This window comes from Phyllobates terribilis, unplaced genomic scaffold, assembly GCF_046119375.1.
Source record: "Phyllobates terribilis strain yellow unplaced genomic scaffold, ASM4611937v1 Scaffold_5__5_contigs__length_657084704, whole genome shotgun sequence".
Classification (NCBI taxonomy): domain Eukaryota; kingdom Metazoa; phylum Chordata; class Amphibia; order Anura; family Dendrobatidae; genus Phyllobates; species Phyllobates terribilis.
In genome coordinates, this window is record NW_027362765.1 from 6,705,877 (window position 1) to 6,727,440 (window position 21,564).

A 21,564-nucleotide genomic window follows, 5' to 3' on the forward strand; every position below is an offset into this window, starting at 1 on the left:
TAGGGACTAGGATATAGGGAATTATGCTGTACATAACTAGGATATAGGGACTAGGATATAGGGAATTATGCAGTACATAACTGGGATATAGGGACTAGGATATAGGGAATTATGCTGTACATAACTAGGATATAGGGACTAGGATATAGGGAATTATGCAGTACATAGCTAGGATATAGGGAATTATGCTGTACATAGCTAGGATATAGGGACTAGGATATAGGGAATTATGCTGTACATAACTTGGATATAGGGACTAGGATATAGGGAATTATGCTGTACATAACTGGGATATAGGGACTAGGATATAGGGAATTATGCAGTACATAACTAGGATATAGGGACTAGGATATAGGGAATTATGCTGTACATATCTGGGATATAGGGACTAGGATATAGGGAATTATGCAGTACATAACTAGGATAAAGGGAATTATGCTGTACATAACTGGGATATAGGGACTAGGATATAGGGAAGTATGCAGTACATAACTAGGATATAGGGAATTATGCTGTACATAACTGGGATATAGGGACTAGGATATAGGGAATTATGCAGTACATAACTAGGATAAAGGGAATTATGCTGTACATAACTGGGATATAGGGACTAGGATATAGGGAATTGTGCTGTACATAACTAGGATATAGGTAATTATGCAGTACATAACCAACAGGGACTGCTCAAATGGAGCAACACTGATCCTATAGTAAATCCGCAGTCTACAGTTTCCATATGTAGGAAACTATTTAGATCACAGTTGGTAATCGTTTATTTCCTAGTTAGTCCTATAGGTCTTCCACCATATCCTTCCTTAATCAGCAGTTCGCATCGGCTTTTACTGTCACCACTAAATCAGATCTCTTAGACTTATGATCTGTAGCACTTATTAGTAGTGTTGAGCATTCCGATACTGAAATATCGGGTATTGGCCGATATTCGCAGTATCGGAATTCCGATACTTAATTCCGATACTTTTGCAATATCGTATACCGGAATCGGAAGTTCCCATAATGCAATGAGCCATTTTCATTTTATTCAGCCAATGAGGATCCTAAGAAGTGTGGGCACATCCTGTTAGGCATGTAGGCATCTAAACTAATGGCATGGCTGTGATTGGCTGCTAAAATGATGTCATGATGCACTATAAAAGCCGCCGCCGCCATTTTCAGCTCACTCTGCTGTGAATTCAGTTAGGGATAGGACGCTGTTGTTCTGAGGGACAGTTTTAGCTACCTATTTGGTCTATTCTGCTTTACCCAAGCTACTTTATAAACCGCTGTGCCTTGCAGTGCTAGTGCACAGTTCTCTGTGCTGTTCACCGCTTTCTGCAAGGTCTCTGTGTGTGTGAGTGCAGCTCACCCTGTAATGTGTGCTTCAGCCACGTCTGGTTATAGTGCACTCAGTGTGTGTCACTGCCTCATACATTGTCCTTTTTTGCCAATTCATAATTTTTCCTATTATCTCCTATTAGTATGGTGGTTCCATCCGTATTCAGCTAAATTGGTTCCAAACACACTATATAGGAGTAGATAGAGAATTTTTTTTGGTCTTGCAGCGCTAGTGCACAGTGCTCTGCATCTGTACTGTTCACCGCTGTCTGCAAGGTCTGGTGTGTGAGTGCAGCTCACCCTGTAGTGTGTGCTTCAACCACGTCTGGTTGTAGTGCACTCAGTGTGTGTCACTGCCTCATACATTGTCCTTTTTTGCCAATTCATAATTTTTCCTGATATCTCCTATTAGTGTGGTGGTTCCATCCGTATTTAGCTAAATTGGTTCCAAACACACTATATAGGAGTAGTTAGAGGAGCCTTTCTGCAGCATTGGGCCCTGCAGCCCCAGCCAGATTAGTATTAGCCTATTTTTTGTAGCCTCATCTATTGCATTGTAGGTTACCTTCCTACATTGTAATAGCTACAAAAAGTTTGTGATACTATCGTTATTACATCTTTAGGCACATCCAGTGTCTTTTTGTGACAAAAAAAACCTAAATAAAGTTCACCAAACACTCCACTTTATAGTTGTGTAGGCCACATTAGCTCATATTAAAGTCTAGGCCACACTTTATAAAATTAATGTTTCTTATACCTGTTAGCAGCTGTTCAGGAATAAGCACACTAAGCCCTTAGTACTTTTCTGCCTATCTTTATCAGTCTACCAAGATGAAGAAGGCAGGGAGTAAGGCATGTGGTCGTGGGCGTGGAGTTTCTGCAGGGAGAGGACGTCAGGATTCTGTGCCTGCAGGGAGAGGACGTGGGGATTCTGTGCCTGCTGCGGGCACCAGTGACTCAGCATCCCCCAGTTTTACCAGGGAACAGTCCTTTATGCGCAGCTTTGTAGGAGCTAGCCGTACCCCACTGCTGCGGGAGGACCAAATTGAAGCCGTTGTCGGATGGATGGCAGCTAACGCATCGACTTCAATTAGTTCCAGATCCTCTCAGGTCCTGAGCACTGAAGAGCACCCATCTGTCTCTTCCACCTGCCAAATTGCCCAGGCAGTCAGAGAGCCCTGGACAGGAGCCATCTCTACTTCTGTTCTCTGAATCTCTTGGCTTGGAAAGAGGGGGCCAGCCAAGCAGAATTCGAGAATTTGAAGAAGAGGTAGTATGCAGTGATGCGCAACCGTTTTGTCTCTCTGAATCTGAAGAGGCGGGTGGGCCAGTGCCTATGGTCAGCAGCACACCTCAGTACGCATCTGATGATGAGACTCAGGTGCCACTTTCTGGTGCGTACTGTGCTGTCGAGACTACCCAGGAGAAGCAGTTGTTTGAAGAGGGTGGTGTAGATGATGAGGTCCTTGACCCATCATGGCGTGAGGGACAGGAAGGTGGTGGGAGCAGCTCTGAGGAAGAGATTCCCCGAACAGCCCAAAAAGGAGGGAGAGGGAGGGGGCAGACTTGGTTGCCTGTAGCCTCCACTTCGGCACCCATTAGGAGCATGGCTCTTCCAAAATCCAAAGCGGGCGCTCCCAAGACTTGCAGTGCCTGGTCCTTTTTTGACACAGTTGCAGATGACATTTGCTTTGTCAAATGCAAGCTGTGTAATCAGAAGGTGAAAAGAGGAAAAAGTGTCAGCAACCTCAATACCACAAATATGTGGAAACATGTGTGGACCAAGCACGTGGTGGAGTTACAAAAACACATTGAAGACCTAGGCCAACCTACAGCGCCACCTACCACCTATTCAGCTCGTGTTGTAGCCTCTTCCTCCAGCTCACACACAGCTGGTTCGGCTTCCTCACAGGATCGCCATGGAAGAATCTCTGGCACTGTTGTACAGAGACACAGTGTAATTCCACCCACAGCACCACTTTCCCAGTCATCCTCACACTCCCATGCCAGTCTACAGCCATCGCTAGCACAGGCATGGGAGAAAAGGCGCCCATACTCGGCAAACCACCCCCGAGCACAGGCTCTGAATGCTGGCATTGCTAAACTACTGGCCCTTGAAATGCTATCATTCAGGCTGGTGGAGACTGACACATTCCGTAACTTTATGGCATTGGCAGTCCCACAATACAACGTGCCCAGCCGCTTTTATTTCAGCAGGCAAGCCGTCCCTGCCCTGCAACATCATGTGGAGGGAAAAATTAAACATGCGCTACAAAACGCCGTCAGTAGCAAGGTCCACCTGACCACCGATGCGTGGACCAGTAAGCATGGACAGGGACGATACCTTTCCCTCACTGCCCATTGGGTAAATGTTGTGGAGCCGGGTACAGATCTTGAGAGTGACGCTGTACGTGTTCTGCCAACTCCAAGGATTGCAGGAATCCAGTCTGTACACATTGACTCCTCCTCATACTCCAGTTCCTCTGAATCAGCGCTGCAGGAGCCGTCACGGTCTTCCTCCACATCGACCCGTGAACGGTTACCTGTTATGGTGACCAATATGAGCACAGCCGTGGCCAAACGTCAACAGGTCGTATTAAAATTAATTTCTTTGGGGAATCGAAGCCACACAGCGCAGGAGCTCTGGAATGCCATCAAGCAGCAGAGCGACGTGTGGTTTGTGCCAGCGAATCTCCAGCCAGGCATGGTAGTGTGTGACAATGGCCGAAATCTGGTGGCAGCTCTGGGCCTAGGCAACCTCACTCACATCCCATGTCTGGCACATGTGCTCAACTTGGTCGTGCAGAGTTTTTTGAGGGACTATCCGGATCTTGATGCACTGCTTCACAAGGTCCGAATAGAGTGCGCTCACTTGCGGCGTTCCAGCAATGCAAGATCACGCATTGCAGCTCTGCAGCGCCGATTACGTCTTCCGGAACATCGCATCATATGTGACCTACCCACCAGGTGGAATTCAACGTTACATATGTTGGAGAGGTTGTGTGAGCAGCAGGCAGCAGTAATGGAGTACCAGCTGCAGCAGGCGCAAACAAGTCGCAGTGCGCGCCGTTTACACTTCACCACCACTGAGTGGGCCTCTATGAAGGACATTAGCCACGTTTTGCGTGCCTTCGATTATTCCACGCTTATGGCGAGTGCAGATGATGCACTAGTCAGCATGACTATCCCCCTTATCTGCCTGCTTGAAAAAACACTGCAAGCACTAAGGGACGAGGTTTTGGAAGAGGTGGAGGATGAGGAGTCACAAATGCCATCTGCTTCTCTACAGTCTGCGCAATGTGGTTCCTCACAAAGGCCTAGGCAGGGGACACTTTGTGAGGAGGATGAGGAGGAGTCAATGGATGAGGAAGACATCTGTCCAGAGGAGGGAGGTACACAATGCTCTAGTAGTCAGTATCTAGAGCGAGGGTGGGGTGATGCAGAGCAGGCAGAGATCACGCCTCAAGCAGGGGACAGCGTTTCTTGGCCAGTTGGCAGTCTGCAGCACATGGTTGATTTCATGCTGCAGTGCCTGAGAAACGACCGCCGCATCGCCCACATTCTCAACACGGCTGATTATTTGGTGTCCACCCTCCTAGATCCTCGCTACCGGGACAACTTACAAAGCCTCATAACACCGTTGAACCGGGAGCGTAAAATGCGGGAGTACCAAGACGCACTGGTGCATTCCATCATGTTCTCCATTCCAACCGAGAGCAGTGCTGCTAGTGCTTTACAAAGCAGCTCAGTGCGTCGAGGCAGTGGAGGAAGCTCTGCACAAAGAGGGAGCAGAAGCAGCGCCTCAGCACAAGGCAAGACCAGTATGGCCGAAATGTGGCAAAGTTTTGTGTCCCCGCCGCCACAAATGTCTACACCATCACAGACGGCTCCAGTCAGCAGGAGGCAACGTTTCCGTCAGATGGTGACAGACTACATGTCTTGCCCTCTTAGTGTACTCCCAGACGGCTCTTCTCCCTTCAAGTTTTGGGTCTGTAAGCTGGATACATGGCCAGAGCTTAGTCAGTATGCATTGGAGGTGCTAGCTTGCCCTGCTGCTAGTGTATTATCGGAACGCGTCTTTAGTGCCGCAGGTGGTGTACTAACAGACCGTCGCATGCGACTATCCTCCGATAACGTTGACCGGCTTACTTTTCTCAAAATGAACAAGGCCTGGATCTCTCATGAATTTGCCAGTCCTCTTCCAGAATAAATAATTGGTTGGCAACAGTATCCAGGTCTCCTGTTCTGTTCATGTTTCTACCACCTGAACTGTAATCCCTGAGCTGCAACACCGCCAGTTGGCGCTCGGAAGTGCCGTCTGCACAGTCAACACTTGCTGCCGTGTCATTGGGGTTCAGTAACGTCAGCTGTTCCCCGGCTGTGCGGACGGCAATTTCTCCTGCTCTGTCCACATTCTCACTACTACAGATTTTAAAGTTGCTCCAATTACACCTCTGGCTCCTCTGTTTTCAGTATTATCCCTGAGCTCCAACACCGCCAGTTGGCGCTTGGAAGTGCCGTCTGCACAGTCAACACTTGCTGCCGTTTTATTGGGGTTCAGTAACGTCAGCTGTTCCCCTGCTGTGCGGACGGCAATTTCTCCTGCTCTGTCCACATCCACTGTACTACTGATTTAAAACCTCCTCCAAATCCACCTCTGGCTCCTCTGTTCTCAGTATTATCCCTGAGCTCCAACACCGCCAGTTGGCGCTCGGAAGTGCCGTCTGCACAGTCAACACTTGCTGCCGTGTTATTGGGGTTCGGTAACGTCAGCTGTTCCCCTGCTGTGCGGACGGTAATTTCTCCTGCTTTGTCCACATCCACTGTACTACTGATTTAAAACCTCCTCCAAATACACCTCTGGCTCCTCTGTTTTTAGTATTTACCCTGGGCTCCAATACCGCTAGTTGCTGCTCAGAAGTGCCGTCTGCACAGTCAACGCTTGCTCCAGTGTTATTGGGGTTCAGTAACGTCAGCTGTTCCCCTGCTGTGTGTCCGGCAAATTCTCCTGCTTTGTCCACATCCACTGTACTACTGATTTAAAACTTGCTCCAATTACACCTCTGGCTCTACTCTGTTTTTAGTATTCACCCTGGGTTCCAGCACCGCCAGCTGGTTCTCGGTAGTTCCATTTGCTCTTGTACCTTCTACTACCCATCCAGGTTCCAGTACCGTCAGCTGGTTCTCGGCAGTGCCTTTGGATTAGGTGCCTCCTTCTTGGTATCCAAGTTCCACCAACGTCTGCTGGTTCTTGGTAGTGCTTTCTGGCACAGGTACCTCCTGCTTAGTAACCGAGTTCCAGTACCGTCAGCTGGTCTTCGGGAGTTCCATTGGCTCTTGTACCTTCTGCTACCCATCCGGGTTCCAGTACCGTCAGCTGGTCCTCGGTAGTTCCATTTGCTCTTGTACCTTCTACTACCCATCCGGGTTCCAGTACCATCAGCTGGTTCTCGGCAGTGACTTTGGCACGGTACTCCCTCCTGACCAGCCTGGTTCCAGCACGCCAGCTGTTTCCGGGTAGTGTCAACGTCACTTTGCCTCCAATGCGTTGTCCTGTCGTGTTGCGGTCGGGTTAGCCGACTCTATGGTGCCTGCAGTTTAGGTGACTCCTATGTGGGCTGCGGGATCTGGCAATGAAGGCTGGTTCCATAGTGCCAATAGGACAAGCACCCCCTGTAGGACTGTGGGTTTTGGTAACTGCGGCCGGCTCGCGGCCTTGAACTTTTTTTTACATGGGTACCTTCTGCTACCCATCCGGGTTCCAGTACCGTCAGCTGGTTCTCGGCAGTGCCTTTGGATTAGGTGCCTCCTTCTCGGTATCCAAGTTCCACCAACGTCTGCTGGTCCTTGGTAGTGCTTTCTGGCACAGGTACCTCCTGCTTAGTAACCGAGTTCCAGTACCGTGAGCTGGTCTTCGGCAGTTCCATTGGCTCTTGTACCTTCTACTACCCATCCGGGTTCCAGTACCATCAGCTGGTTCTCGGCAGTGTCTTTGGCACGGGTACTCCCTCCTGCCCAGCCTGGTTCCAGCACGCCAGCTGTTTCCGGGTAGTGTCAACGTCACTTTGCCTCCAATGCGTTGTCCTGTCGTGTTGCGGTCGGGTTAGCCGACTCTATGGTGCCAGCAGTTTAGGTGACTCCTATGTGGGCTGCGGGATCTGGCAATGAAGGCTGGTTCCATAGTGCCAATAGGACAAGCACCCCCTGTAGGACTGTGGGTTTTGGTAACTGCGGCCGGCTCGCGGCCTTGAACTATTTTTTACATGGGTACCTTTTGCTACCCATCTAGGTTCCAGTACCGTCAGCAGGTTCTCGGCAGTGCCTTTGGATTAGGTGCCTCCTTCTCGGTATCCAAGTTCCACCAACATCTGCTGGTCCTTGGTAGTGCTTTCTGGCACAGGTACCTCCTGCTTAGTAACCGAGTTCCAGTACCGTCAGCTGGTCTTTGGCAGTTCCATTGGCTCTTGTACCTTCTACTACCCATCCGGGTTCCAGTACCGTCAGCTGGTCCTCGGTAGTTCCATTTGCTCTTGTACCTTCTACTACCCATCCGGGTTCCAGTACCGTCAGCTGGTTCTCGGCAGTGACTTTGGCACGGGTACTCCCTCCTGCCCAGCCTGGTTCCAGCACGCCAGCTGTTTCCGAGTAGTGTCAACGTCACTTTGCCTCCAATGCGTTGTCCTGTCATGTTGCAGTCGGGTTAGCCGACTCTATGGTGCCTGCAGTTTATGTGACTCCTATGTGGGCTGCGGGATCTGGCAATGAAGGCTGGTTCCATAGTGCCAATAGGACAAGCACCCCCTGTAGGACTGTGGGTTTTGGTAACTGCGGCCGGCTCGCGGCCTTGAACTTTTTTTTACATGGGTACCTTCTGCTACCCATCCGGGTTCCAGTACCGTCAGCTGGTTCTCGGCAGTGCCTTTGGATTAGGTGCCTCCTTCTCGGTATCCAAGTTCCACCAACGTCTGCTGGTCCTTGGTAGTGCTTTCTGGCACAGGTACCTCCTGCTTAGTAACCGAGTTCCAGTACCGTCAGCTGGTCTTCGGCAGTTCCATTGGCTCTTGTACCTTCTGCTACCCATCCGGGTTCCAGTACCGTCAACTGGTCCTCGGTAGTTCGCTAGCTTTCTTGTACCTTCTGCTACATTTCCAAGTTCAAGCTTTTTGAAATGGTTCTTGGTAATCACTCTGGATCTCCCTGACGAGGACCCTGAAGACGAGGACCCTGAAGACCAACCCTAAGAAGACGAGGACCCCGAAGACGACGACCCTGAAGACGAGGACCCTGAAGACCACCCCGAAGACGACGACCCTGAAGACGAGGACCCTGAAGACCACCCCGAAGAAGACGAGGACCCTGAAGACCACCCCGAAGAAGACGAGGACCCTGAAGACCACCCCGAAGAAGACGAGGACCCTGAAGACCACCCCGAAGAAGACGAGGACCCCGAAGACGAGGACCCAGAAGGATTTGCCGGTTTCTGAGCTATTGTAGAATTTACAATAAATATCACACATGAAATGTAAGAAGTGTAATCTTTGGCATTGTACTATTTATATTTCTTATCTGTGCATCATGAATTGTGGTATGTATTAAAGGGGCCCACCGAGACTCTTTCGTCCCGGGGCCCACGAAAACCTGGAGCCGACCCTGGTGCTAGCAAACAGACTCTGAAAAGTCATCTCAATAATACATCCGGGTCAGTCTGGGTTTATGCCCAATATGTCCACCACGATCAATCTCAGAAGGCTTTATATTAATATGCAAGCAAGGGCTGATAATATTGGTCAAAGGGTGATCCTGTCTTTGGACGCCACTAAGGCCTTTGACAGTGTAGAATGGCAATACTTGTGGGCTACGTTGAGGCAGATTGGCTTTGGTGACAAATTTATATAATGGGTGCAATTGCTTTATTCAGACCCAAAGACAAAAATAAGAGCGAATGGCTCTATGACTAATCATTTTTTGTTGCACAGAGGTACAAGGATGCCCCCTGTCTTCCTTAGTGATTGCAATAGCAATTGAAGTTCTTGCTGCAGTAATTAGTAAAACATCTTAGATAAATTTATTTAAATATGGGACCCATTGTATGCCGTTGATTTACTCTTATACCTAGGGTATGCTTGGTGGTCTCTGGACAGCACAATGGTATAAGGAATAAGTCTCTAGCAGACTTATTTCTTCCAAAGATGCTAAGGACTAGTGGGCACTCATTACGGGTGGCAGAATGATCATTCCGGCAAACAGGAAAGGGCTTTTTACAGTTAGAGCAGTCAGACTGTGGAACGCTTTACTATAAGAGGTAATAATGGCAGACACTATAACAACTTTTAAAAAAGAGCTGGATGATTTCCTCAGTAAACATAACATTGTGGGTTATAGATAATTTAGTGACAACAAATGTATAATTGGTGGAGAAAGCTTGAACTTGATGGACTTAGGTCTTTTTTCAACATTGGTAACATCCCCAACTTTCTGTATAGCGATCTCCACCCCAGGACATTCAGAACTTATCTTATAAAATACACCAAAATAGGGATGAAAACCATAATTGCAAAAAACAGTGAGGTTCTAGTGGACTGATTGATCTGACTCTTAAAGGCGAAATAAGCAATAGGTAAGAATGAAGACCAGTCCTCCTGCTGAGCCGCAACAAAACACCTTAAAATTTGTTCCAAAGATTGATTTATCCTTTCTGTCTGACCGTTGGTTTCAGGGTGGTAGGCACAGGAACATGACAAGTCAATCCCCAGTGTTTTACAAAACGCTCTCCAGAATTTGGAAGCAAATTGCGCTCCCCTATCAGACACAATGTTAAGAGGAATTCCATGCAATCTCACAACATGACAAATAAACAACCTGGAGAGGGTCTCAGCATTAGGTAACCCTGACAAGGGAACAAAATGAGCCTGTTTACTGAATCAGTCAACCACCACCCAAATAACAGTCTTCTCACCACACCGAGGCAAATCCATGATGAAATCCATGGACAGATGAGTCCACTGTCTTTCAGGAATTAGCAATGGTGCCAATTACCGGCCCGTCAGTTATGACAGACTTTATCGTGTGCACAAACTTCACAAGTGGATACAAAACCTTTAATATCATTATTCATAGATGGCCACCAAAAAGTCTATTAATAGCTTTCCGCATAGCTGTGACCCCAGGATGATCACTCAAGATGGAATCATGAAACTCCTGCAACAGACGCAATCTTAGGTACACAGCTACAAATAATTTGGACCCAGAAGTGGTGGAAGGGGCCAATGACTGGACTTTACGGATCTCAGCTTCCAACTCCAAAGATATCACAGAAAACCGCAATGCCTTTAGGTAGACTGGAGGATGTAGGTTCTGGAGGAGAAACACCGACATGTTTCTGGTGAGAATCCAAATCACGAGAAAAAAATATATATAATCAAGGTAAATCACAACAAATCTCCCAATGTAATCTGAGAAATATCATTCAGAAAGCTGTGAAATCCTGTTGGTGCATTGGAGAATCCAAATGGCAGAACGAGATTATCGAGTAAACCCTCAGACAATAAAAACTCTATTTTCCATTCATCACCGTTCTTGGTGCAAATCAAACTGTAGTAAGCCCCTCTAAGGTCAAGGTTAAAAAACCATTTAGCCCCCAAAAGCTGATTATAGTCACGGCTCCACTCCGCACACACACGGCTCCGCTCCATACACCTCGTACACGCGCAGATCCGCTCCGTACACCTCGTACACACGCGGCTCCGCTCCGTACACCTCGTACACCCGCGGCTCCGCTCCGTACACCTCGTACACGCGCGGCTCCGCTCCGTACACCTCGTACACGCGCGGCTCCGCTCCGTACACCTCGTACACGCGCGGCTCCGCTCCGTACACCTCGTACACGCGCGGCTCCGCTCCGTACACCTCGTACACTCGCGGCTCCTCTCCGTACACCTCGTACACGCGCGGCTCCTCTCCGTACACCTCGTACACGCGCGGCTCCGCTCCGTACACCTCGTACACGCGCGGCTCCTCTCCGTACACCTCGTACACGCGCGGCTCCTCTCCGTACACCTCGTACACGCGCGGATCCGCTCCGTACACCTCGTACACACGCGGCTCCGCTCCGTACACCTCGTACACGCGCGGCTCCGCTCCGTACACCTCGTACACGCGCGGCTTCGCTCCGTACACCTCGTACACGCGCGGCTCCGCTCCGTACACCTCGTACACGCGCGGCTCCGCTCCGTACACCTCGCACACACGCGGCTCCTCTCCGTACACCTCGTACACACGCGGCTCCGATCCGTAAACCTCGCACACACGCGACTCCGCTCCGTACACCTCGTACACACGCGGCTCTGCTCCGTACACCTCGTACACACGCGGCTCCGCTCCGTACACCTCGTACACACGCGACTCCGCTCCGTACGCCTCGTACACACGCGGCTCCGCTCCGTACGCCTCGTACACACGCGGCTCCGCTCCGTACGCCTCGTACACACGCGGCTCCTCTCCGTACGCCTCGTACACACGCGGCTCCGCTCCGTACGCCTCGTACACACGCGGCTCCGCTCCGTACACCTCGTACACACGCGACTTCGCTCCGTACACCTCTTACACATGCGACTTCGCTCCGTACACCTCGTACACACGCGGCTCCGCTCCGTACACCTCGTACACACGGCTCCGCTCCGTACACCTCGTACACACGCGGCTCCGCTCCGTACACCTCGTACACACACGGCTCCGCTCCGTACGCCTCGTACACACACGGCTCTGCTCCGTACACCTCGTACACACACGGCTCTGCTACATCCACACTGTAAACCCCTCCTGACCCCACACATAAACTTCAGCTCATCCAGCACCATGACAACCAGCACAGCAGAGTCCTGCATCCACTGAGGCCCCTGATCATGTGACCCCTGACTCCTCCCCTCCTGTGACCTCATCACAGGTCCTTTGCGCACAGAGCAGCCATATATGTGGTGGCGGCTCTGCAGGTGGAGGTATGTGGAGATTCCCCATTATTGGCGCATTCACCCCGGAGGGTGGTTTGCACGTTAATGACCAGGCCAATTTTTACAATTCTGACCACTGTCACTTTATGAGGTAATTACTCTGGAACGCTTCAACGGATCCCCCTGATTCTGAGATTGTTTTTCGGGACATATTGTACTTCATGATTGTGGTAAAATTTCTTCGATATCACTTGCGTTTATTTGTGAAAAAAATTGAAATTTGGTGAAAATTTAGAGAATTTTGCAATTTTCAAAATTTGAATTGTTATTCCTTTAAATCAGAGAGATATGTCACACAAAATAGTTAATAAATAACATTTCCCACATGTCTACTTTACATCAGCACAGTTTTGGATCCAAAATTTTTTTTTGTTAGGGAGCTATAAGGGTTAAAAGTCGACCAGCGATTTCTCATTTTTACAACAAAATTTACAAAACTATTTTTTTAGGGACCACATCACATTTGAAGTGACTTTGAGGGGTCTATATGACAGAAAATACCCAAAAGTGACACCATTCTAAAAACTGCAACCCTCAAGGTGCTCAAAACTACATTTACATTCACGTGCTTCACAGGATTTTTTGGAATGGGGAAGAAAAAAATGAACATTTAACTTATTTCACAAAAATGTTACTTTAGGCCCAATTTTTTTATTTTCGCAGGGGTAACAGGAAAAAATGGACAAAATTTGTTGTGCAATTTCCCCTGAGTACGCAGATAGTGGGGAAAAACCACTGCTTGGGCGCACGGCAGGGTTCGGAAGGGAAGGAACGCCATTTGACTTTTTGAATGTAAAATTTGCGTGAATAATTAGAGGACGCCATGTCGCATTTGGGGAGCCCCTGATGTGCCTAAACAGTGGAAACCCCCAGAAGTGACACAATTTTGGAAACTAGACCCCTCAGGGAACTTATCTAGATGTGTGGTGAACACCTTGAACCCCCCAGGTGCTTCACTGAAGTTTATAACATGGAGCTGTGAAAATAAAAAAATCAAACTTTTTCCGCAAAAATTATGTTTTAGCCCTAATTTTTATATTTTCACAAGGGTAAGATGAGAAAATGGACCCCAAAAACTTTTGTGCAATTTCTCCTGAGTACGCCGATACCCCATATGTGGGGAAAATACAGTGTTTGGGCGCACGGCAGAGTTCAGAAGGGAAGGAGCACTGAGTGACTTTTTGAACGCAAAATTGGCTGGAATTGAGAGCGGACGCCATGTCGCATTTGGAGAGCCCCTGATGTGCCTAAATAGTGGAAACCCCATCACAAGTGACCCCATTTTGGAAACTACACCCCTCCAGGATTTTTTCAAGGGGTGTAGTGAACATTTTGAACCCAGAAGTACGACACAGAATTTGATAGCATTAGGTCATCATATTGAATAAGCTGTCATCAGTCTTGAGTGCAAGTGCTCGCTACTTGAGTTTGCACCAGGTACTCAGGTGTGCAGTAACATGCTTGAGTCCCCGCCCCGCATGTTTCACGGTTATTTGACACCCAAAAAAAACACGCGGGGTTCGCTCATGCATGGCAGGCAATCCCCGCAAGTTTTTTTTGGCCGCTAAGCATATGGGGCGGAAACTCAAGCATGTTATTCAAGCACCCGCGATACTCAGTGCATACCCAAGCACCCGGCACTCAACACTAGTCACCATATCGTCATCATTTTTATTTTTATTTTTTTTACTTATGAAAAAATCCCAACCCTAGCACAACCCTAACCCTAGAGTTTATTTTTTACGCCGTTCCTCGTGCGGTATAAGTGATTAGACGACTTTATTCTTATCGGGTTTTTATGATTGACAGCTGTCACACACTAAAGACGCATTTTTTTGCAAAGACTATTTTTTGCATCGCCATATTTTGAGAGCTATAATTTTTCCATATTTCGGCCGACAGAGTCATGTGACGGCTTGTTTTTTGCGGAACGAGTTGATGTTTTTATTGGTGCCATTTTCAGGCATGTGACATTTTTTGATCACTTTCTATTCTGATTTTTGGGAGGCAGAATAAACAAAAACCAACAATTCAGGAATTGTTTTTTTTTTTTATGCCGTTCCGCGTATGGTGAAATTGATAATGCAGTTTTATTCTTCGGGTCAGTACATTTACAGCGGTACCACATTTATATAGTTTTTTTATGTTTTGGCGCTTTTACACAATAAAAAGAATTTTTTTGTATCGCTTTATTCTGAGAGCTCTAACTTTTTTTATTTTTTCGGCTGATGGAGCTGTATGGCGGCTTGTTTTTTGCAGGACAAGATGAAGTTTTCAGCGGTACCATTTTTATTTACATTCGTTTGTTTGCTCGCGTTTTATTCCATTTTTTGTTTGGTTTTATGATGATAAAGCATCATTTTTTGCTTCTTTTTTTTATTTTTTTTTACAGTGTTCACTAAAGGGGTTAACTAGTGAGACAGTTTTATAGGTCAGGTCGTTCCGGACGCGGCGATACTAAATAAGTTTACTTTTTATTGTTTTGTTTTTTTCATAATAATATTTATTGATGGGTATATTATATTTTTATTTTTTGGGTATTATTTTTTTCATCTTTTTTTTTTTTATATTTTTACAATTTTTTTTCTTTTACATTGTCCTATTATGGGACTTTCACTTTTTGCAGCCTGATCGGCTGTATAGCACAGAGAGCAGCAGCAGCTCCCTATGCTATGCAGCCTGTCAGCGCTGCACCCAGGGAGGTTACTTTGGTCATGCACTGCGCATGACCAAAGTAACTTCCTGCCTCCTGTTGACCCGGATGTTGTCATGACGACATCCGAGACCAGACTCAGATGCCACGGGACGCCGGGAGAGGAGGTGAGTACCGATGCTTAGTTCCGCAATGCTGCAATCAACTTCAATCGCAGCATTGTGGGAGCTGGCACATAGCACCGGCTGTCAGCTGTGACCATCAGCTGACACCCGGCGGCGATCGCCCCGCACTGCTTGTGTGCGGGCTCCATCGCCACACGCGTAATAGTACATAGCTGGTCTATAAAGCCCAGGGCGCAGCTACGTACTATTACGGGCAAGGACGTAAAGGGGTTAATACTAGAAATATATTACTCAGGGGATATCGCAGCCAATTCCCACAAGAATAATCCTGGGAACACAGAATTAGATGATTATTTCTCAGCAGTTTCTATAGGACTTAATACATTTCTGATTCTGGAGAGTAATATAAATACTGCAGAGAACAGAGGAATAAAGTTCAGAGAAGAAGCTTCATAGAAGGACATGGAAGTTACAGATGTCATTTAACCCTTTGGGCAAAAGTGATTCCAGGGAGTAAATCCAGAACACGTCTCTGTAGAAGTTTACTGCGTTGTGATTGTGAATCCGCTGCGGTCGTCTCTTCTAACACCGACCATCGGAGATCAGAACTTTTATCACTATCTCCGAGAAATGTCTGGCCACGGTGGTCTCCCCAAACTTCTGCTCTTCTTCATTCTTTTTCTTGCAGGGGCCGCAGTGGATTTCATCCTAGGTTCATAGAGCTGAATAGAGGAGCCATGTTCCTTCAGGCTGATTTCATTGATCATGACTTTTGTCCACTTTACCACAAGGCACTTTACCGAGTAAATCACATCAGAACTGTAGCTGGTAAAAAAAAACACCAATATCCACATGTGTCCCTTCTAATTGGTGGGAAAACTGTCACCTGTAATAATCCTCCAACAGTTCTGGCATGACAAACACGGAAAAGTGCCCCTTTATGGATCTGAAAGAAAGTCTGTTTAGATACTTTAGCTTAATAGTATCAGCTCTAATCAAATGATTAGAAAGCGATTTACCCTAAAGATGCACAAATTGTGGGATGGTTTTAAAAATGTTATATTTAGGGTGTTTTTGTGAAGGAATCATGTATTGCTCCCATAGTACAGTGCCCCTTTCTTGGCCCCCACACACAGAATACTGTTCCCCTAGTACCGCCATCCACTCACACTCTGTATAATGTTCCCACAGTATCTCCATTCCCAATTGTATTTTTTGGGGGTGTTTTTCATGTAATATTTGGAAACCTACATGAAAATGCTAAAAAAAATCCTATCATATCCAGAGAAAAATATACATTGTATATGGAGAATTTGGCATCAAATACCTCCTGTCTTGGTGTTCTTACAAACAAGCTTTTATAATGTCTCAAACTTCTGTGTGTGAATCAGACCTGAGATCTAACATGATAGAAGATTACAGTCTGGAAAAGACGGGAAACATTCATATAGACGACCGGTGGTGATGTAGTGGGTGACAGGACTCTGGCCAAATATGTTTCTGGAGCCATAGTAGAAGATGAAGATGTCGTCCTCCTCATGAAGTAGTTATTTCTCATGTCACGTGTAATGAATATCTCCTGCAGTATTGATAATGCCGATTCCAGTGTCCGTAAATGAGACGAGAATTGGCAATAAGGAAGATGAGTCTATGAGAAACGTATTCAGCTGCAGACTCCAAGGAAGAAACTGCTTGTTGTCTGTGGCCTAAAATATATAGGTTTTATTACTAGATGTAAAGAAGAAAACTAAATAGTATAAAATAGTAAATCTCATATGTTTCCCTTATTATCTCTAGTGATTGTATTATTACACAAGATTTTTATGAATTTACATCGTCTCATTTTCCTATTCAGGTCTCTACAATATCGGATCCCCCTAAATAAGAAAATTTTTCTGATTCATTCATTAAGCATGGATATGGACAGGGACAAGATGGCGGAGAGGATATTACACCTCACCCTAGAGATCCTCTTCCGGCTTACTGGAGAGGTGAGAGATTCTGATGACATCACATTACATCATTCTTATCTATGGGAATAACAGATGGTCAGAACTGGAGAGGTGAGGACTCTGGAAATGTCTGTAGTCATATTTATTAATGTGTCTCTCCATAACCAGGATTACACAGTAGTGAAGAGGACCTCTAGTGAACGCTGTCAGGACCCTGTGTCTGAGGGATGGGGAAGACCCCTGAGCCCAATCACAGGGCCTCCACCTCACCCCCTGATACATGAGGACATCAATGACCAGAAGATCCTAGAACTCACCTACAAGATGATTGAGCTGCTGACTGGAGAGGTGACACTGCTGGGACATTATACAGTAATGCTATGAAGGGATCGGGGGATGACTCTACCATTGTATGTGTCAGATTCCTATAAGGTGTCGGGATGTCGCTGTCTATTTCTCCATGGAGGAGTGGAAGTATTTAGAAGGACACAAAGATCTGTACAAGAACGTCATGATGGAGGTTCCCCAGCCCCTCACATCACCAGGTAATAGACAGGACTAAATACACACAGCCTATAATTATCTGTATGTAAAGAATGAATTCAGTCCCTGTATGTGTTTCCTCCAGATCTATCCAGTAAGAGGACAACACCAGAGAGATGTCCCCACCCTCTTCTTCCACAAGACTGTAAACCAGAAGACCCCAATGTTCCTCAGGATCATCAGGTAGATGGAGAGAAGGTGTCATGAGATCTCCCCTATGATGTGTAGACGGCTGTGAAGGTCTTGTGTTCAGTCTTGTTTTATCCACCAGTATTATATGTTTTATACTTTGGTAATGAGAACGGTGGAGATGGCAGGATTAGAGCTGATCATAGATGGGACTTCTCCAGCTGTCTGTGACTTTTACGATATTTGTTTCAGGGTGAAGATCTGACCCATATTAATACTACAGACACATATGTGAGGGATGATGAGCGGTGTAAAGAGGAGATTCCTACAGATAACCGCCAAAGTGAGTAGCAACCACTAAATGCAGAGAAGTCACAGATTCTTCTCAGATAATAGTGTAGAAAACTGCAACACTGGTGGAATAGGTGCGTAAGTAGGGCCCAAAGCCATTCAATATCAAATGAAACTTGGCACTCAAACAGGCATAATTATAAAGTATTTAATTGCAGTCCAACACAGGTACAATTGGTTTGGTCTTCAAGACCTTCATCAGTGTGTACTGCAGCATAAAAACAAAAAAAGTAAAAACTACATATATCAGACAAAAGCATAAAAAGTACTAGAAACAAACTGTCGTATTTCTGAAATTCATAATCATCTGAAAATCCAAAACATTGCAATAGAGTACACATAATGGCTGTATAATAAGTGTGACCTACCAGACTACTAGGAATATAGTTAAAGGTAAAAGCAGGAAGGACACAGTGTCTCAGTGGAAAGACAGGATCTAGGGAGTCAAACAGCCATAAGAACATCAGCCCCATAGGGGTTATCCAATAGGGACCAGCAATTATATGTAGAAACATACCCAGTAGTGAGTGTAGGAAGTGTGACAGGCGTGGAACGTGGCATCTGCCGCTGGTTCCTAAGGTTGCCATGTCAAGGGAGGAGAAAGCCTAGTATATGTGGTCAGAGGGCGGGAACTAATGTCCCAGGAGACCAATCAGGGTGAACCGCTGGTGCAACGTTCCAAGAAGTGGAGAAAAGAATAATAAGCCTGGAAATGTGACAGGAGGTGAACAGGTGTAAGTAGAGCAGCCTGTGGGCCGTGGAGGATGATGATCAGTGAATAAAGAATACAAAATTAGTACCATGATAATGAAAGAAAATTAATCTCTCTTAAATGACATGCAAATACTGTGTCTCAAAACACATATATGTACACTCCAACAGTGAAAAACTCATGGTTAACAAGAACAATGTGGTACATCTTATGCAGTTCTCCCTAAAATTATCACAGGACTGACAAATCATAATCCATATTGAGCCCCCTGGGGGTAAGGGCTTGAAGTTCATGGATCCAAAAGGCCTCCCTTCAGTAGGCGTACACGGTCACCTCTGCGAATAGTGGGAAGCACCTGTTCAATGACCTGGAACTTGAGTTGAGATTGGTTATGGCCTAATATAATGAAATGTTGTAGCAAGAGTAGTAGCAGATTCTTACATCTAATTGTGGACTTATGCTTGTGGTTGTGTTGTCTCACCAATGTATGCCAGACCACAAGGGAATTTAATGAGGTATACTGCGAAGTTGGTGTAACACGTAAAATACCCTTTAACCTGGTATTGTTTACTGGTATGGGGATGGTAAATGGTGTTCCCATGTAGGACGTTGTTGCATTGGTGGCACTGCAAGCAGGGGAAGGTCCCCCTCTTAGGGATTAGTAAAAAACGTTGTTTGACCCCTGTATGTGTGGGGCCCACGTCAGCACGAAGTAGTGAATCCTTGAGACTGGGTGCCCGTTTGAAACGCGGAAAAAATGGTTGTTGGAACTCTGGGATGTGGGGATAAGCGGATTGTAGAATGTTCCAATGCCTCCGGATGGTTTTGTGCAAGATGTATGCGAACGGATGGTAAGTGTGGACAACCAGACTCCGGTTCATGGGTTTAGGACTGGTGTGGGCTGAATATGTGTTATGTTGGTGTAGGATTTCGGGGGAATAGCCCCTTTTCTCAAATTTGTGGCACATTTCCTGTAGCCTCTCTGAGCGTAATTGATCATTGCCACTATCCTATTTACCCGCTGGAGCTGGGATTTGAAATTGACTGTTTCATTTGTAAAGCGTGATTATTCTTAAAGTGTAAGAGACCAGTTAGATCGGTAGGTTTTGTGTAAAAGTCAGTGGTTAGTAATCCTTGTTGGTCCTTGAGGACTATGGTATCCAGGAAACTGATTTGATGAGAACTGTGAGTCATGGTAAAGCCCAGGTCTGGAATTCAGAAGGTCATAGAACTCATTTAGAGATTCCTGTGGGCACCCCCATATGCAAAAAATGTCATTGATGTAATGTTTCCATGCGATGGAGTGATTACGAAAGAATGGATTGGAGTAAACTACTTGGGCCTCAAAGGTGGCCATATAACAGTTTGCATAAGCGGGGGCCACGTTAGAGCCCATCACTGTCCCTTTAGTGTGTAGGAAGAAAGTATCTTGGAACAAGAAATTATTTTTGGTAAGAACTAACGTCAGGAGTTCAATTCAAAGTTCAATGATAAGGGCATATGTCTGTGACTCAAGCAACAGACTGTACAGCACGTACACCTTCGGAATGTGGAATGCAAACATAGAGTCTGTTGACTTTAAAAGAAACCTAGACGGATTCAGGGGGGACACATTTTAGGTCGGTGATAAAACTGAGAAAAGCTCCTGTATCTAGTAAAAAGGAGGGACTTTTTTAATCAATGGTATCAATATTTTCTCTATGAAAATTGATAAAGGTTAAAGAAGCAAGTCTGTCGAGGTTACTATAGGATGACCGGGGGGATGGTCAAGGCTTTTGTGAATTTTGGGGAGTACATAAAAGACAGGTGTGATAGGATGTTGCTTAGTGAGAAAATCACTTGTCTTACTATCAATCACTCCTCTGGTGAGAAAATGTTCCAACACAGATGCTATTGCTGTCCTGACTTGGTGTGTTGGGTCATGGGGTAGTCTATGGTATGTGGAGTTAAGTTGTCTATTGACTTCCAGGAGATAATCCCCTTTATTCATCACTACTATGGTGTCCCCTTTGTATGCCAGTTTGATGATAAGATTACTCTCTTCCTGAAGGCTTCTGAGGGCCTGAAGGTCAAGGGGAGAAAGATTGGACTGGTAATGAAGCAGCCCTTTGTCTACCTTGGAATGTAAGTCTGTAAAGGCACTATCCACGAAACCAATGAAGGTCTCAAGCGCATGTGAGTCATGTGGGGGTCTGTATGCACTTTTGGGGTGTAGGACGAGACTGGCGCCGTGATGGAGGTATTATCATCAGAGAGGGTAGAGGGAATAGACAAGGTATTGCCTGGTGTGTCATTGGTAAAGTGTGTCCTAAGGCGTAGTGAGCGACAAAATCGCTGTAACTCCATATCAAGATTGAACATTTTGTACTTGTTAGTGGGACAAAAAGATAACCCCTTCTGTGGTACAGAAAGTTGTGCAATACTCAAAGTCCTAGAGGAGATATTTACCACCAAGGGTGCTGTGTCCCTGGGAGCGGGTCACTCAGATGAAGTCAGTGTTTTCCCTTGTGTTGGCCACCTCTTCTGTTCTTCTGTGTTGGGAATATCTTTTTCCTTGATCTAAAAAAAACGAGCAGAAGTGGTGAAAAGGTCCCTCCTGCCTGTGTCCGAACCGGAGGTAGAAGGATCTGTAGTGGATTTGGCAAATCTGGGAGGATAATTTCTTGAGGTGTATCTGTCTTGCCATCTATAGACCCAGTCTTGCTCATAATCTTCATTATCTCGCAAACTTATTCCTTTTTTTGCTCTCCGTATCTCGTTG

The 21,564-nt window shown here is 46.3% G+C and overlaps 1 protein-coding gene and 1 pseudogene across 1 annotated transcript; both read left to right on the forward strand.

The window, feature by feature from the left end:
- LOC141270823 (uncharacterized) overlaps positions 1-21,564 on the forward strand; it is a 68,548-nt pseudogene that overhangs the window by 23,682 nt on the left and 23,302 nt on the right.
- Positions 16,976-17,452, forward strand: LOC141270777 (oocyte zinc finger protein XlCOF29-like). The gene is made up of 2 exons (XM_073680887.1): positions 16,976-17,107; positions 17,237-17,452. Exons 1-2 carry the CDS (start codon positions 17,030-17,032, stop codon positions 17,450-17,452), a joined length of 294 nt encoding a protein of 97 aa, XP_073536988.1. The 5' UTR covers positions 16,976-17,029.

Coding starts and splice junctions, on each gene's coding strand:
- LOC141270777 (XM_073680887.1), top strand. CDS start 17,030: ATGGATATGGACAGGGACAAGATGGCGGAGAGGATATTACACCTCACC. Junction 17,108..17,236: donor TCTTCCGGCTTACTGGAGAG/GTGAGAGATTCT, acceptor CTCCATAACCAG/GATTACACAGTAGTGAAGAG.